At 47.5% G+C, this 17,967-nt stretch overlaps 1 protein-coding gene across 3 annotated transcripts in view; it reads left to right on the forward strand.

Moving 5' to 3' along the window:
* Positions 1-8,441: 8,441 nt before the first annotated feature.
* ARHGEF37 (Rho guanine nucleotide exchange factor 37) overlaps positions 8,442-17,967 on the forward strand; it is a 35,432-nt gene continuing 25,906 nt past the window's right edge. For 2 of the 3 annotated variants that reach the window (XM_054718034.1, XM_054718035.1), the window contains exon 1: positions 17,228-17,324. In XM_054718034.1, coding sequence (XP_054574009.1) covers positions 17,237-17,324 — 88 coding nt within the window. In that variant the 5' untranslated portion in view covers positions 17,228-17,236. Of the gene's footprint in view, positions 8,714-17,227; positions 17,325-17,967 lie in introns of those variants that run through there. The other variant, XM_054718036.1, reaches the window with a different exon arrangement.

Here is a 17,967-nt window from a genome sequence, read left to right on the forward strand (position 1 = left end):
AACTGCATAGTGGACATTTGTCATATTCTGGTTGCCCAGCCCCCAAATTGCCTTTATAAGTTTGGGGAATAAGCCACTGTGTAAGGCAGGGTCCTGGTATCAATTTTTCTTGATCACTGACTGCTTGGGACCCAAGCATGACTGGTGAGCTAATTCTTCCTGGATTGGGTTGCTAGAGATAGGAGTTGAGAAAAGCAGGCAATGTGTAAAATTTATGCTGGTAGCAGTGACATCCAGTATCTTGTAGTAGCGACGACAGCTGGGTCAGCTATGGCACCCAGTCCCCAGGGCATTGCTAGTGCCCAACAGTAGCATCTCATGGCATGATTTCCTCTGTGGATCTAGCCACCCATCCTCCCTTGGTGCCTGCCTGTATTCCTAGCCTGGCTCTCTAGCCTTTTCATTGATTCTTTGAGCTCCCACTACTCTTTAAAAAAATTCCTTTTCTGCTTTAGTTAACTAGATTCAATTTTTGTTGTTTGCAACCTAAAGACTCTGGATAACACATAGTCTTTAGGTAATTTTCAACCCAAAAGAGTATGATGCTACTGGATAAAGTCATGGTCAAATTTGCAACTGGGCCCTGGCCGGTATGGTTCAGTTGGTTGGGCATCGTCCTGTGCTTTGAAGTTTGCCGGTTCGATTCCTGGTCAAGCCATATGCCCAGGTTTCTGGCTTGATCCCAGATGGGGGGTGTGCAGAAAAGCAGCTGATTGATGTTTTACTTTCACATTGATGTTTCTTTCTCTCTCTAAAAATCAATAAAAATATTTTTTAAATTTGCACCTGGTCTGGGAATTTTGTCTGAGCTTCCTTTAAACTCATGCACCTCAGGTAAAATGTCTGCTGCCCCGCCCTACACCACCTCTTTCTCTGTCTTCCACAACTTCTTAATTCATGCTCACTCAATAAACACTTATTCAGCACCTACTATATACAAGGCAATATGCCAGGCACTGAGAGGACTCCAAGACCAATAAGCTGTAGCTCTGACAATACTTTCAAATTTGAACCCGGTAAATATATTTTCTTTTCAAAAAGTAAATGTAAACATTGACCTCTCTGTTGAGAGTAGAAGTGACAGGGAACTCTTTTTATCTTTTTTTTTTTTTAATTTCTTTATTGATTAAGGTGTCACATATTTGTCCTCATCCCCCCATTCCCATCCCACCCCTCTCCCCACGCATGCCCCAATCCCCTGTTGAACTTAACCGTTGGATAGGCTTATATGCATGCATACAGGTCCTTTGGTTGAACTCTCCCCCTCCCCCCACCCTCCCCCTACCCTCCCCTATCCTCCCTCTGAGGCCCGATAGTCCGATCGATGCCTCCTTGCTTCTGGTTCTGTTCTTGTTCCTCAGTCTATGTTGTTCATCATTTCCTCTAGATGAACGAGATCATATGTCACTAGATATATACTAATAAGGACTGAATGTGAGACGAGCAACAATATTTATGCTGACAGGCAAATGAATCAATCTGTAGCGAGCTTCCCCCTGGACCAACAGTTCTTTTGAGACCCAATTTCGATGTCCAGTAGTTCCTTATGTGTACATGTCAGCACTGACCCATCAGCTCTGGATGGTGGACAAATGGTGGTAACGGAGGTCTGACTCCCTCTGGTTTGGTCTCGGCCGAACCCAGGGGCACGGCGTCACCCAGACTAAGGGGCACGTGGCCTCACCCATACCCAAGGGGCGCGTGGTCTCACCCGGGCCTGGGACCCAGCCTCACCCGGATGGATCCAGGGGCACATGGCCTCACCCGGACCCAGGATCTGGCTTCACCCGTACCCAGGGATGCTTGGCCTCTCCCAGACCCAGGGGCACATGGCCTCACCCGGGCTTAGTTGCATAAGGCCTCACCTGGATCCAGGGACACATGGTCTCTCCCGGACCCAGGGACGCTTGGCCACTCCCAGACCCAGGGCCACTTGGGCTCACCCGGGCCTAGGTGCACGAGGCCTCATCCGGATCCAGGGACACATGGTCTCACCCGGACCCAGGGACGCTTGGCCTCTCCCAGACCCAGGGCCACTTGGGCTCACCCCGGCCTAGGTGCATGAGGCCTCACCCGGATCCTGGGACACATGGTCTCACCCGGTCCCAGGGATGCTTGGCCTCTCCCAGACCCAGGGTCACTTGGGCTCACCCGGGCCTAGGTGCACGAGGCCTCACCCGGATCCAGGGACACATGGTCCCACCCGGACCCAGGGACGCTTGGCCTCTCCCCGACCCAGGGCCACTTGGGCTCACCCGGGCCTAGGTGCACGAGGCCTCACCCGGATCCAGGGACACATGGTCTCACCCAGACCCAGGAACGATTGGCCACTCCCAGACCCAGGGCCACTTGGGCTCACCCGGGCCTAGGTGCACGAGGCCTCACCCAGATCCAGGGACACATGGTCTCACCCGAACCCAGGGACGCTTAGCCTCTCCCAGACCCAGGGGCACGTGGCCTCACCCGGGCCTAGGTGCACGAGGCCTCATCCGGATCCAGGGACACATGGTCTCACCCGGACCCAGGGACGCTTGGCCTCTCCCAGACCCAGGGCCACTTGGGCTCACCCGGGCCTAGGTGCACGAGGCCTCATCCGGATCCAGGGATGCATGGTCTCACCCGGACCCAGGGACGCTTGGCCTCTCCCAGACCCAGGGCCACTTGGGCTCACCCGGGCCTAGGTGCACGAGGCCTCACCCGGATCCTGGGACACATGGTCTCACCCGGACCCAGGGATGCTTGGCCTCTCCCAGACCCAGGGCCACTTGGGCTCACCCGGGCATAGGTGCACGAGGCCTCACCCGGATCCAGGGACATATGGTCTCACCCGGACCCAGGGACGCTTGGCCTCTCCCAGACCCAGGGCCACTTGGGCTCACCCGGGCCTAGGTGCACGAGTCCTCATCCGGATCCAGGGATGCATGGTCTCACCCGGACCCAGGGACGCTTGGCCTCTCCCAGACCCAGGGCCACTTGGGCTCACCCGGGCCTAGGTGCACGAGGCCTCACCCGGATCCAGGGACGCATGGTCTCACCCGGACCCAGGGACGCTTGGCCTCTCCCAGACCCAGGGCCACTTGGGCTCACCCGGGCCTAGGTGCACGAGGCCTCACCCGGATCCAGGGACGCATGATCTCGCCCGGACCCAGGGACGCTTGGCCTCTCCCAGACCCAGGGCCACTTGGGCTCACCCGGGCCTAGATGCACGCGGCCTCACCCGGATCCAGGGACACATGGTCTCGCCTGGACCCAGCGGTGTGTGGGCTCTCCCAGACTCAGGGGCGCTTGGCCTCGCCCGGGCACGGGATCCAGCGTCATCCGGGTCCAGGGGCACTTGGCCTCACCCGGACCCGGAGTCCGGCCTCACCTGGACCCAGGGGCATGTGGCCTCACCTAGACCCAGGGACTTGAGACCTCACTTATACCCAGAGGCGTGTGACCACACCCGAGCCCAGAGGCGCGCAACCCCGCCCGCACCCGGGTCTCAGCGGGGCCCCGTCTTCCCGATCCCAATTCCTGCCGGTCAATCCCCCCTCAGCAATTCCCCTGGCCATCCTTCCAGAGCTCCAGTATGGCTGCTGCAGAACTCGTCGGGCGGCGGCTCGGCGAAGCTCCGGTGCACCCGGTGCATGGCGGTGGGCCAGTCTGGCGTCGCTGCGTCGGCCCTTGGGTCTGCATCGGTGGCCGGTCGCCGAGCATGCGCACCTGGCCGCTTCCGGGGCGTTGAGATTCTTGACGGACTCAGAGGTCAGCAAGCGCGGAGTCTCCCACCCCATGTCTCATAGGGGCTCGTCTGTCCATGCTTGGCTGCCAGTGGAGCCGTCCCCTCAGCCGGAGACCGCCGGGGGAACTGCGCCGAGCACGTTCCAGGCCGCTGTTGTATCGTCTGAGCCATAGTTCTTTTGTGTCGCCTGAGCTGTAGTTCTTAAAGTGTGGTCTTTGGGTCACCGGCATCAGCATCATCCCACATACCCCTCTTTTATTCTAGTTGTAGAGCATCTACTCAGCCAGCCCTATGGTGGTCTTGGATGGTGTCTGCTCTGCTCTCTTGTTGTAGTCTCAAAGTTGTTGTGGTAGGCAACAATCAGGCTTCCGCCCTATGCCTCCATCTTGGTCCTCCTTTGTATAGTTAAGTCTTGATTGTTGTTGGTGTCACTGGGGGGGCTCTCTTTGTCTATAAAGGAAGAGTTGCTGTGCAGGAGACACGTTTATGGGCCGGGTCTTGGTGCAGCAAAGCTTTGGCGCTCACTGAATATTCCTGTTGAATGTGTCCCTTATGCACGTGGTTGAAATCTGGTGTCATCTCCCACAGACCACTAGATGCCCTCGTTTCTGGGTCTCCAATGGGGTGTAGATCAGCTACTGCCTTAGGCACTCAGCAAGGATTACAGCAAAAACTGTAGTTTCTTCCTCCTGTCTGAGTGGCCCTGGAGCAGTCCGACTAGAACAGTAGATCATCTGGTCCGCTGCCAGAGGGCAGGCCACCCACATGCATAAGCCGTCGCTTGGGGCGCAGGTGTGCCTGCAAGACTTGCAGGGCGGGTCTTCAAAACGTGAGGGGCGGGTCCCAGGGCGGGGCGGGGTCTCAGGGCGCCAACAGGCCATGGTGCGGCGAGCCGCGATGCCTGTGAGTCTGGTCCTTCTGCCTTCCACGTATCTAAGTCCCCTCGTTCCGCACTCCAGCGCAGCAAACACTGATTGCTGGGCGCACCTCCGCAAGAGTCCCGCCTCTCCCCGCAGGCATCTGGGTCTCCCGTGGTTCGCCAGAAGATGGATTTCAGGGTGATGGAGAGCTAATCTCCCCTAGGTTTGGAACAAAAGCCCCTTTCCCCCGCCACCAGCCAGACCCACGCACCTCCACACCTCATCCCCTCCGATTTCGCTGGGTGCGAGGCAACAGAACAGCCTTTAACCTCCGCCGCCATCTTTTTCAAACTTCTCAATTTGTGCTTCTTAATCCCTTCATTTCAGTCAACTCTACTGAAGTCTAGCACCGCCGGGAGGTGCACGGAAAGGGCGCCCGGGCCTCCGTCCGGTGCGCGGTGCGCGCGTCCCGCGGAACCAGGCGCGCGAGGGCCGCGCGGCTGGGACGGGCGCTGGGCGGCCGCAGAGCTCCAGGCACCGCCATCGCCGCGTTCCGGACGTCGCCGCCGCAGCGTCCCCCCAATTTATACTTCTTAATCCCTTGAATTCAGTCAACTCTACTGAAGTCTAGCGCCGCCGGGAGGTGCACGGAGAGGGCGCCCGGGCCTCCGTCCGGTGTGCGGGGCGCGCGGCCCGCGGCACCAGGCGCGCGGGGGCTGCGCGGCGGGGACGGGTGCTGGGAGGCCACCGGGCTCCGGGCGCCCGCCGCTGCGGCGGCGTCCCCAGCGTCCCGGGCCGGGCGGCCTGCGGGGGTGGCGGAGTTGCGAAAGTGAGTGAGTTTCCCAGGGTTTCGCCCGGAATGGGGTTCAGTGCAATCGGAGCCGGCGCTCAGCGCACTCCGGAGCCTTTATCTCCTTCCTGCCAGTGAACTCCGGCCAGGTCATCAGCCGCCCCCTCCTCTCCGGTTCCATCCTCCCCGCAGGCGCGTGTGCTCGTGTCTCCGCCCGTTTCTCCATACCTCAGGCTTTTACGGCTTCCCCGACTGTCCCCGTGGCCTTCTCCTTCCCCCCAGCTGTGGGCATTTCAGTCCACCAACTTTCCTGTGGTTCTGGACGATGTCCGTTCTGACCTCTAGTTGTATTTTTGAAATTGTTGTGCCCGGCTGCAGGTTAGGTGTTTAACCTATGCCGCCATCTTGGTTTCTCCTCAACAGGGAACTCTTTTTATCTTTGATTTAGTATCACTGGGGGCAAAGTGATGTCCATTTCTTTGTAAATGTTCCAGAAATAAATCCCAAAAGGTAACTGCATTCCTTTATTAGAGGTTTCCAGTAGAAAAGAAACAAGTAGTTCTCTAGAACACTGAGAAAAGAATACCTTTTTTAAAAAACTTGATTTTAGAGAGGAAGGGGGAGAGAGAGAGAAAGAGAAACATCAACCAGCCACCTCCCTTATGTGCCTCGACTGGGGATCAAACCAGTAACCAAGGTATGTGCCCTGACCAGGAATGGAACCTGCAACATGTTGGTGTAAGGTACTAATCAACTGAGCCACCAGCCAGATAAAAAAATGCCTCTTTTGAAGTTGACAACTAGATTGCTGCTCATCAAAATATTTGTGATGAGGATGAGAGATGGGGAATTAGTGCCAGTGCATTAGAAATATAACTCCAGCCCTAACTGGTTTGGCTCAGTGGATAGAGCATCGGCCTGCGGACTGAAGGGTCCCAGGTTCGATTCCGGTCAAGGGCTTGTACCTTGGTTGCCAGCACATCCCCAGTAGCGGGTGTGTAGGAGGCAGCTGATCGATGTTTCTCTCTTATCGATGTTTCTAACTCTCTATCCCTCTCCCTTCCTCTCTGTGAAAAATCAATAAAATATATTTTTAAAAAAGAAATTTAACTCCAGATAATGCAGAATCCTAACATAGAATCAAGGAAACATCAGTTTCACATACAAATACTATCCAGTTTGTCTCCTTTTCCTTAAATTACCAAATAAATATTTCTCCAGGGAAGTGGGGACCCTGTTACCTCTGGGATCCCTATAATACAGGAATTTCCCAGGAGGGTTGACACTTGTATCTGAAAACAGAATACTCAGCACAATCAAGGAAGAAGGGCACACATTACTAACGTAAAGTGGGTAAAGCAGATGTTTCCACACATCCAAGGAAAGACTGGTCACATACACCGCACTTACTTTACAGGAGCTTACACAAGACCCTCACCCACAAGCAGGAAGTTTGATCCAGAAGTCAGACTTTGGGGGTCAGGTCTGCACTCCTTGGGTGACTTTGGACAAGTCATTTAACCACTATAGGACTCAATTTCCCTTCAGACTTCCTTCCGAATTGGATGGAAACTTGGAGATGATCTAAATCAGTCCTTAACTTTTACTTGACTTTTCTTTGAAGAATCCCCAATCTGCTTGAATGCTGACCTTTATTAAAAGGATGATTGCTTTCTCCAGGTGACAGATGTCAATTTTGAAATGCTCTGATAGAGAAGTTCTTTCTCACATATTTGCAATGTGTCTCCCTATAGCTTTTTTCATGGTAGTAATCTCTAAGGTCAAGTCTAATCCATGGACAGCTCTTTAAGAAAGCTCTCAACTTCCTTTGCTTGTCTCCTCTACAGGCGACAACCACCCCCTCCTCTTCCATTGTTCTCATCCATCACATTCAAGATAACAACACCATTCTGGGCTTCATATTTTTATGGATGTGGAGTAGAGGTTCAGACTCTGAGGCCTCAGACAGTCGGAATTTGAATACTGATCCAGTCACTTAACTGTTTGACAGTGGGCAAATTACTTTCATTTCTCTAGCCTGATTTTCTCTCTAAAAGGAGGATAATAAAAAAGATCATAAGCAGCAGCATACCTATCTCTTAGGGAAGTTGTTAAGAGGTAAATGAAAAAACACAAGTAAAATGCTTAGTATAGTACCTGGCAATATTACTGCTGCTGTCACTAATAATAATACATATATAAGCTCTAATAATGAGCATAAGAATAAATGTTAGAACCCAGAGGATTTAGAAATGTTAATCTAGCCTCGCCGGTGTGGCCCAGTGGTTGAGCATAGACTTATGAACCAGGAGGTCACCGTTAGATTCCCAGTCAGGGCACATGCCCAGGTTGTCTGTGATCCCCACTAAGGGGCATGCAGGAGGCAGCTGATCAATGGTCCTCATCATTGATGTTTCTCTCTCTCCCTCTCCCTTCTCTCTGAAATCAATTTTAAAAAATGTTTAAAAAAGAAAAGAAATGTGAATCTATTCAATTCATGACTCCATAAATAAGGTTTGGTTGCTCTGATATGAAACTTCCCATACATTTTATAGTAATTATCACTTTCAGTTGTGTCTTCAATGTCTGACCCACCCCCAAGAGGGCGAGTTGACTGCTGAATACTTAGTTTCAGAACAGTGTCCCATACACAGTAGTAAGAGAATGGACACCTTCATATCATAGAAAAGGAAAATGGGGTGCAGGGGGCGGGGCCTGGCAGGTTTGTCTAAGGTTGTGCATAGGGCTCCCAGGAGAGCTGGGACAAGAACCAGAGGTACTGAGCAGGTGACGCGCAGAAGTAAATCAAGGTCCAGCCCTAACGTTTGGCAATTCAGGCAAGAGTACAGATATCTAGTGATCCAGGCATCAACACTCCCACTGGGTGGCCTAAGTGCCCGCCCCTGTTTTTGGGGTGACGACCAAAAGAAAGACCCAAAGAGAAGGCTGCTTAATGAAAAGCCATGGGTGGGTGTGCCCCGGGGCGTGGCGGTAACACCCACTTGTAATGCTTCACGCCCGGCTGCGGCCTCTCAGGGGTGTTGCTGCTGCAGCTGGGCCACCTCGGCTGAGGCCAACTCCCAGGAGCAGCGAGAGGAAAACAACCTGGCTCCACTTAGACAATTAACAAAGGCGCGAGACCGGGCCGCCCCTTCCTGCCGCACGCACGCGCGCAGCGTGGGCAGAGCCGTGTGAGCCCGCGCCCTCCGCGGGGACAGCCGCTCGGAGGCCCGGCGAGGCGTGGGTCCCGGCAGCCCGACGCCCCTTCCGCCCTGGCTGCGCAGTCCCCGGGGCGGCCGAGCTCCGCGCGCGCGTGAGCTCCGGCACCTTGCAGGCGCGGTGAGTCTGCCTGGCAGGACAGGGCCCGGGACGGGTGCGGGCAAACAGCTGCTGTCAGATCTGAAAGGGGTGATGGGGGAGCGCGGGAGCAAGGACGCCCAGTCCCAGGTTGCTTTGTAGTTAGCTTTGTGTCTTGAGCCTTAGGTAACGCGAGCCACCTGATCCATGTGACCCAACAGAGTCACTTTACAGGTGGCAGGCAAACTGAGGCCCTAGAGAGGTAAGCTGAAAAAACTCATCATGCCTAGAAAAAACTCATCATGCCTTGTTTCTGTTTATCCCTGCCTACTTCAGTGTAGGATATGGGCCGACTTTTAGTAAGAACCCATGGAATAATACAAACAATGCTAAAGAATCCCTGCCAAGGAAAGTATGATTATAAATAGACAGTCAAGGCCAGGGGACAAGCGAATGGGAAATCTGATGTTCATTGGGTGAGTTGCCTTGGCCAAGGGCCCTCAGAAAAATAGTGCCAAAGCTGGGACTGGAAGCCAGAACGTCGGGCACTGCGGCAGGGCTCCCTGCCCAGTGAGCCCCTGGACCTTAGAGGGGAATGGAGAAGTGAGCCTGCCCAGACACTGGTTTTTAACCCCGGGATCACTGACCCCTTAGAAGTCTGGTGCCCTCCCCACAGAGGGATTCACACATAACTTTGCATACAATTTCAGATTTGACATGAAGCATCCCTGCTGTCCTTGAGGAATAGCTCAAGGCTGTCACTCAGCTGCATTTTCAGAACAGTTTATCTTCTCCTTTAAAGCTGGTTACAGAGTATCTGCTGTGAGCCCAGACAGCGTCCTGGTATCACCAGCTGTGTAATCTTGGGCATATAGTTGATCCTCCCCAAGGCCCAGTTTTCTTTGTAAAATGGAGGTAAGATTGTCTGCTTCATACTTCAGGCTACTGACAGACTTAAGAATGAATGCAGAGTACTGAGCTCGTAGTAAGTGCCCATAGCCCCGTGAATCACAGCTGTGCCATTTGGAAAGGGTGATGACCTGGAGAAAATCGGTCTGTATCCAAAATAAAATAAACTTTAAAACATTATAAACCCGCGAATATAAAGTCAACCTTATGACTTACAAATGGCAGCACATACCTTGGTGGTAGTAATCTAAATTAGAGTGCACTTATTTAGGATAATGCAGTAGACTTAATATTTGACCCAAGGTCAAATGCTGAAAGTAGAAACAACCAGACATTAAAAAGAGAGAGAGGAAACAAAACAAAACAAACAAAAACCCCATGAAACTACCTGACAAGCACTGTTTATTCTAACAAGCATTTTTATAGGGCCTCACTTCCCTCTTTGACTGGGTCAGCACTTACAATTTTTAAATGAGAGGAACGAGGAAGACATAGGTGGGAACCTAGGTAATATCCAGTCTTGCCTGGCAATGGAGATTCAGCTGAGTTCCTGCCAGAGTACCGGAGTTGCTGGCAGTTGGCTCACATCCCTTTTGGGTCAGCTGCTTGCTATGGAAAACAGTGCTCTGGTTGATTCTCCTCCAGATCAAATAAATGGCTTTTTATTTAACTAATGGGAGGGGGGTGTCTTTGGATGCTGCAACTGAAGCAAAATGGCATTTGTTGACCGTGATTTTCCAAAGTCTATAGCTTGTTTATTGACAAGCTTCAGAATTAAGAAATCTGTGGATCCAAAATTGTGGCGACAGGGCCCAGGCAGGCCTATCTATAAAAAGAACTGCTTTTACTAAATACAGTGTTGTTTCTTTTTTCTACCATTTTAGGCCTTATAATTATAGCCAGGGAAAGATGGCTTAGGGCAAATAGCGAGGGGCAAGAATGTGCATGCTTAATAAGTGCTCCTGGTGATTCCTATACACCTTTGGTTACATGAGTTGGGCAGTGGGGATTAGTAGTGGGATACTATTCTTTTAAATTTCTGTATTCTTTGTCTAGTTACGTAATGAGTGAGAGCCTCTTTTGTAATTTCAACAAACAAAGTAAACAAACCACCCAGGATGTCTAGTGAAGATGTATGGGTAGCAAATAAGTACTTGAAAAGATGCTCAAGATCATGAATCATTGGGGAAACACACGCTAAATTTATAATGAGATATCGCTTCATACCTATTAGATACGGCTAAATTAAAAAGACTGACTACACCAAGTGTTAATGAGGTTGTGAAAGAACGGGAACTCATACACTGTTGGTGGGAATGTAAAATGGCACCACCACTTTAAAAAGTTTTATATTTTTGCCCTGGTTGGTGTGGCTCAGTTGGTTGGTGTGGCTCAGTTGGTTGGTGTGGCTCAGTTGGTTGGTGTGGCTCAGTTGGTTGGAGTGTTGTCCCAGGTTGCAGGTTTGATCCCTAGTTGGGGCATGTAGGGGAGGCAACTGATTGATGTTTCTTTCTCACATTGGTGTTTCTCTCTCTCCCTCTGCTTTCCTCTCTCTCTAAAATCAATAAAAACATATCCTCAGGTGAAGTATATAAAAAAAGTTTTACATTTTCTTAAAAAGTTAAATATGCACCTATCATGTGACACAGACATTCCATTACTAGGTCCAGCTTTATTGTAATAGACAAATGGGAAGTGACCAGTGGATAAACAAACTGTGGTATGTCCATATAATGAATACTACTCAGAAGTAAAAAGTAATGAACTATTGATACATCCTACAACATGGATGAGGATGAACCTCAATATAATTTTTTTGAAAGAAGCCAGACCAAAAAAATAAAAGAGTATATGCTGTACAATTCCATTTATACAAAATTGACTTCAAACTTTTGGTGGCTTTCAAGAGTTGTGTGTATGATTATATTAGTCTAACGCCACTTGTAATAGTGTCATTGGCAATTTGATCATTATTCTGCCAAATGTTTATCCACTTTTTTTCATTTATTCAACTAGTTTAGCACCTACTATGTGCTAAAGCTATAGTAGACACTAGGTAATGTGTTGATGAATAAAAGAGATATGACCCCTGGCCTTGTGACCTTACACTCTACTGAATGAACTAGTAAAACAAGTAAAATAAGAAAAGTAACAATTGAGGGAAAGGAGTGGTTCTTTGGAAGGGGGATGAGAGTCAGGGAGGACTTGTCTGGGTTTCCAGCAGGGAAGTAAAGCAAGCAGTTCCATGTTTTTGAATGACCACTCCACTCTTGGGCTGTGCATTCAGTCAGGAGAAAGGTGATAGAGGTTTAGATTCAGGTGGTCTTAGCGATGGAAAGCACTAAGGGATATCCTTAATAAGAGGGCAGATCCCACAGGTTGATACTGATCAATGCTCTTTGAATTTGGTAGTTTTTATCCATTAGTTTACATTACTGTCCTATTGCCTCTCCCACCTTCAGCCTTCTTTTCCTTATTCCTTATTTGTAAGGATGTCAGGCGAGACGGACGTCAACATCTTGCTGGTCCAGTTACACTAGCTTACAGCATTCCTTTGATCTACTGATCTAGTTAACTTTAAGAAATCAGGATAGCTCAGCATGACCTGTTTTTGTTGTTGTTGCTGTTAGCTATGCTGGCTCCAAGGGCTCTGTTTCCTTTCCCAAGGTTGACAGACCATCTGTTTTAATCAGGTGGCCAAAACCCAACTCAGCATGGATTACATCAAAGCAGGGTGGGGGATGAAAATATTAAAAAGTCCAAAGGGAATCAGATTTCATCATGGCTGGACTGAGTAATGCCACCAGGGCTCAGTCTCGTGGTCCCTCTGTCTCTCAGCTCCATTTCTTTGGTGTCAGCTGTGTTCTCAGTCAGGTTCTGGTGTGTTGTTCTTATTATTTATTATCATCATGATGACCTGTTCTCACCATCTGCTTCAACATGACCTGTCAAGTGTCCTTAGACAGCTTCTTCATTCATCTGATCCATGGTAATGTAATGGTTTCCAATGTAACAATAATAGCAAAAGCAACAGATACTATTATTGAGAGCTTACAATGTCCCGGGCACTCTGTTAGACACTTTACATGGATTATCTAATTATGAGAAAGGTTATATAATTATCCCAGGAAAGCCAGCCAATTGATTGCAGAATCCAAATTTGAAATCAGGGTTTCAGGCTCCAGGATCTGGGCCCCGAACCTTCACAGTACCTCCTACAGTCACTCGTTAGGGCCAAGAGGGAAGCAGAGCCATCAAATGTGTGCCCATGTCTTACTTTTTCTGAACACGAACCCTAAAATGTAGTTGGCAGTCCTAGTAGGGGCAGAGCTTTGGAAGTTCTTACAATTTTCTATATTCTAGCTCCTCTGAGTGTGAGAGTTCTGGAAGCTCTTTGTAGAGGACCCTGCCCTCCGGCTTGTGTTTATATCTTTACAAACCAGTCTCATTAACCAGGATCCCCATGTGACCACTCTTGTTTCTATAGGTGTTTCTTCCCTTTATTCTTCAACAGGGTCTTGGCTATCATGATGCTTGAACTTTATTTTTTGGAAGGTTTCTTTTTATTGATTTTATTACAGAGAGGAAGAGAGAGGGATAGAGAGTTAGAAACATCGATGATAGAGAAACATCGATCAGCTGCCTCCTGCGCACCCCCCACTGGGGATGTGCCCGCAACCAAGGCACATGCCCCCGACCGGAATCGAACCTGGGACCCTCCAGTCCGAAGGCCGATGCTCTATCCACTGAGCCAAACCGGTCCCGGCTTGAACTTTATTTTTGACAGCCTTCCCTAATCCCTAGAATCTCAACCCGGGGGTTTTACTTCCTTTTTTCCCCTCTTAAATGTTTAAATTGACCTACCTCTAAAACTTGAGGTAAGAGGATGGATGTTCAACTTTCTTTACCATGACATTTTACTTTCTAAAAGAACTTCAAGATGATGGTTTCACTTCTCCATATAGATCTTCTTACTTTCATTTCTCCAGTTCTTCCAACCTGTCAGAATTGGGTTAGGAGTATTAATTTCCCCTGTTACTTCCTTTGTCTTGAAGGGATGAAATAGTCAGGATGTCCATCCTATTTATTTAGTTCCTCTTCTTTCAGAGGACTGAAACATGGAACAAATAGCCAGATAATTTAAATGGTTACACCTTTAAGGATTTATTGTAAAGTCATTTTTTTTTTCTTGATCCTTGTATCCTCAGAATCTAGGAGAATGCTTGGCATCAAGCAGCTGCTCCAAATATTTGTTGTGAATGCCCAAATTCTTCTGTGCCAGTGTGGACAAAGGAGAAGAGAGAGGAGGGAGTTAACTGTTTTATCCTATCTCAGAGTCAATAGCAGTTGCTGCCAGACTGATTTTAGTTCCTGTTTGGCTCTCATAGGGCATCAAGGAGATCTCAGGAAGGCGCATGGACTGGACTATAGGGAAAGCCACGTTCCCCTGAGTGTGTTCTCCAAGGCAAGCCTCCCTCCCAGGCCCACCAGGAAAAGGAACAAGGAACAACTCTTCCGGGCTTTCAAGCTGCATTTATCCTGAGAATGTTGCAAAGATAGTGGATCACTTAAGCTATATATGATTCTGTTTATTTTTAACTTCTTTTGAACCAGTTTTAGATCAACATGAAGTTGTAAGGCTGGTACAGTGGGGTTCTGTGTACTCTTCAGCAGCTTCCTCCAATGGTTACAACTTAAATATCGCATAGTATCAAAACCAGGAAATTGGTATTGTTGTACTATATATGGGTATGATGATGGTTCTATGCCATTTTATTACGTGTGTAACCACCTCAGTTAAGAGAATAGATTTGTTCTATCATCACAAAGTCCACTCTGGTGCTGTTTTTTAATAGAACAGTTACCTGCCCTTTACCCTCATCCCTAACCAGATGGCCACTAAGCTGTTCTCTGTCTCTATAATTTTGTGTATTATGTGTATGGAGTCACACAATATGTAGCCGTTTCAGACTGGTTTGTTTCAGGCAGCATGATACCCTCAAGAGCCACCCACATTGTTGCTGTGTATCAATAGTTCACTTTACTTCTGCGTATTCAGTGATATTGGATATATCACATCTGAAAAAAACCATTCACCTATTATATTCACCTATAAAAACATTTCGTTGTTTCTAGTTCTTGGCCACACTGGCCAGGGTGGTTGTACCATTTCACATTCCCACCAACAATGTACGAGAGAGCCAGTTTCTCCGTATCCTTGCCAGCAGGGAATATTATTTTGGTAACAGCTTTACTGCAATATAATTCACATCATATAATTCACCCATTTAAAGTGTACAAATCAGTGGTTTTTAGTGTAGGCACTGAGTTGTGCACCATCACCATAACAGATTTAGAACGTTTTTTATCATCCCCAAAAGAAACCCTGCACCCAGTGGCCACCATGCCTTAAGCTCCTATCCCTTCTGCCTGGAAACCACTGATCTACTTTCTGTTTTTAAAAAACAAGTAAAACATTTCTAGAAAATGTCTGGACTAGGCAAGTCTATAAAACAGAGAGCTGCTACGGAGAGCTTTTGCCAGACCTGCTTGAAGGTCTAGATTGCAATTAACCTAACTACTAATTAATGCTATTTTTAATGTTTAGAAGTTCCCTATAAAGTATTATGTATGCTTTTTGTTTATTTAAGCAACAGTTATGAAGAGTGGGATCTGAGTAGTTCTCCTGAAATCCTATTGGGATCTTTCTAGAGAAGCTGGGCGTGGGGTGGTGAATGCCCGTGATTCCGGCCAGGGACAGCTCAGCAGACCACAGGCAGTGTTCAGAAGCTGGAATAGATCTGTGCAGCAACAGATGTGTTCCAGGACCTTTCTAGGCCCTTTGCCTTCTGAACAACCTCGCTGTCCCCAAACACTCAGTTTACATATTATCTGATCCCTGGGTCAGTGTTTATGGCACAGGACAGAAACTTCTGCCACTAATGCATCCAAATGGACCCTTTATGTATGCAAATATGTAGTATCACAAGGCATAGAGGAGGACACAGATGAATTGGTGCTCATCTTGTCTCTAAGAGCTTAGTGTCTAGCCAGGAAGATGAGACGTAGCCTTAAATAAACCAAGTACAAGGCTGAATGGGATGCATGCCACTTTAAATATTAGGAAATATTTTAACTATCAAGACAAGAACAATAAACAAATACCTATGATCTTCACACCTAGCTTTGTTTAATTTTAACATTTTGCCATATTTACTTTAGTTTTTAAAAAATGAATAAAACACTTTAGATGCTCAGCAATAAAAAGGAACTATTGATACACCCAACAACTTACATGACTCTCCAGGGAATTGTGCTGATTTAATAAAGTCAGTCCCAAAGGCTCCATACTGTGTGGTTCATATATACATACTGTATGGTTACGTACATTCTTGAAATGCAGAAATGGAGAACAGATTCCTGGTTGTCAGGGGTAAAGGATGGCGTGGGACTGGTGCCAAGGGTGAAAGGCAACATTAAGGATCTTTGTGATGGAACTGTACTGTATTTTGACCATCAATGTCAATCTCCTGGTTGTGATATTGTCTTTTTAAAATAGTGTATTATTTTTCAAGTACAATTGACATACAATATTATGTTAGCTTCATGTATACAATAGTGATTAGACATTTATATACCTTATGCAGTGATCACTCTGATAAGTCTAATACCTATCTGACTCCATACATAGTTATGACAATATTATTGACTACTAGAGGCCCGGTGCACAAAATTCATGCACTGGGGAGGGTGTCCCTCAGCCCAGCCTGCACCCTCTCCAATATGGGACCCCTCGGGGGATGTCCAACTTCAGGTTTAGGCCCAATTCCTGTGAAATTGGGCCTAAACCTACAGTTGGACATCCCTCTCACAATCCGGGACCGCTGGCTCCTAACCACTCACCTACCTGCCTGATTGCCTCCTAACTGCTCCCTTGCTGGCCTGATTGACACCTAACTGCTCCTCTGCGGGCCTGATTGCCCCCAAATACCCTCCCCTGCTGGCCTGATCACCCCCAAGGCTTTTATTAGTATAGATATTCCTATAGCTGTACTTTACATCCCTGTGACTGTTTTCATAACTGGCAGTTTGCATGGCTTAATCTCTTATTTTCAGCCAGACCCTTGGCCCCCTTCCCATCTGGCAACTTGCAAAATGTTCTCTGTGTCTTTGTTTGTTTCTGTTTGTTTATTTATGCATTTATTTTCTACATAAAAATGAAATCATATGGCATTTGTCGTTTTCTGTCTGATTTCCTTCCACTTAACATAATACCCTCTAGATCCACGCATGTTGTCACAAATGGCGAGATTTCATTCTTTTCTATGGCTGAGTAATATTTTACTGTGTGTATATACCACATCTATCAATGGACACTTGGGTGGCTTCCATATCTTGGCTATTGTGAATAATGCTGCAGTGAACATAGGGATGCATATGTCTTTTCAAATCAGTGTTTTGGGTTTCTTCAGATAAATACCCAGAAGTAGAAATGCTGGGTCCTTCTTTGTCTCTTGTTATAGCCTTTGTTTTAAAGTCTATTTTGTCTGATGCAGGTATTGCTACCCCTGACAGTGTGTGCATTTTCAACTTTTATGGATAGTGCCAATTTGCTCTTTGGAGTAGTTGTAACAGTTTACACTGTCATCTCAGAATATGAGCCTTCTCACCACGTCAGGCAAAGGAGTTCCATTCCTAGATACATCTTGCCTTCAAGAAACTTCTCCAGAGTTAAACAAAGAAGGTACAAGAAATGGTCACTGTAGCGATGTTGATAATAACAGAAAATTAGAAACAACTTAAATGTCCCCAGGGGAGTGGATAAATAACTTGTGGTATAGCCATGTAAGGAATTCTGAACGGTAGTGAAAATGAATTCATGAATACTGTATTCATGTATCAACATGGACATCCTCATAAACATTGCAAAGAGGGAAAAAACAAAAACCAAGTCCCAGGAGGGTACATGGAGTATGATACTATTTTTTTTAAAGTTTAAAGTATGTAAAACAATGCTACTTATTGTTTAGTGATACATACATGTGCAGCACAGGCATTAATTTTTTGTAAAAATTCAGGATAGTAGTAACTTCTGGAAAAGATGACAGAGGAATGGGATTAGGGCAAGTATCAAAGAGGATATAGTGGTATCTGACGCTTTATAAAAAACTTTTAATTTTGGGATACTTATAGACTCATATGTTGATGTAAGAAATAATACAGAGTTTCCATGTACCCTTCAACCAATTTTTCCATCTACAGTATCACCAACATTTTATTTTTATATTTTGCCTATCTGATGGGAGTGAAATCGTATCTCGTTGTGGTTTTAATTATTCATATTTTTCTAGTTATTAGTGAATTGAGCATATTTTCAACTGTGTATT

The sequence above is a fragment of the Eptesicus fuscus genome, chromosome 6 (genome assembly GCF_027574615.1).
Source record: "Eptesicus fuscus isolate TK198812 chromosome 6, DD_ASM_mEF_20220401, whole genome shotgun sequence".
Taxonomy (NCBI): Eukaryota; Metazoa; Chordata; class Mammalia; order Chiroptera; family Vespertilionidae; genus Eptesicus; species Eptesicus fuscus.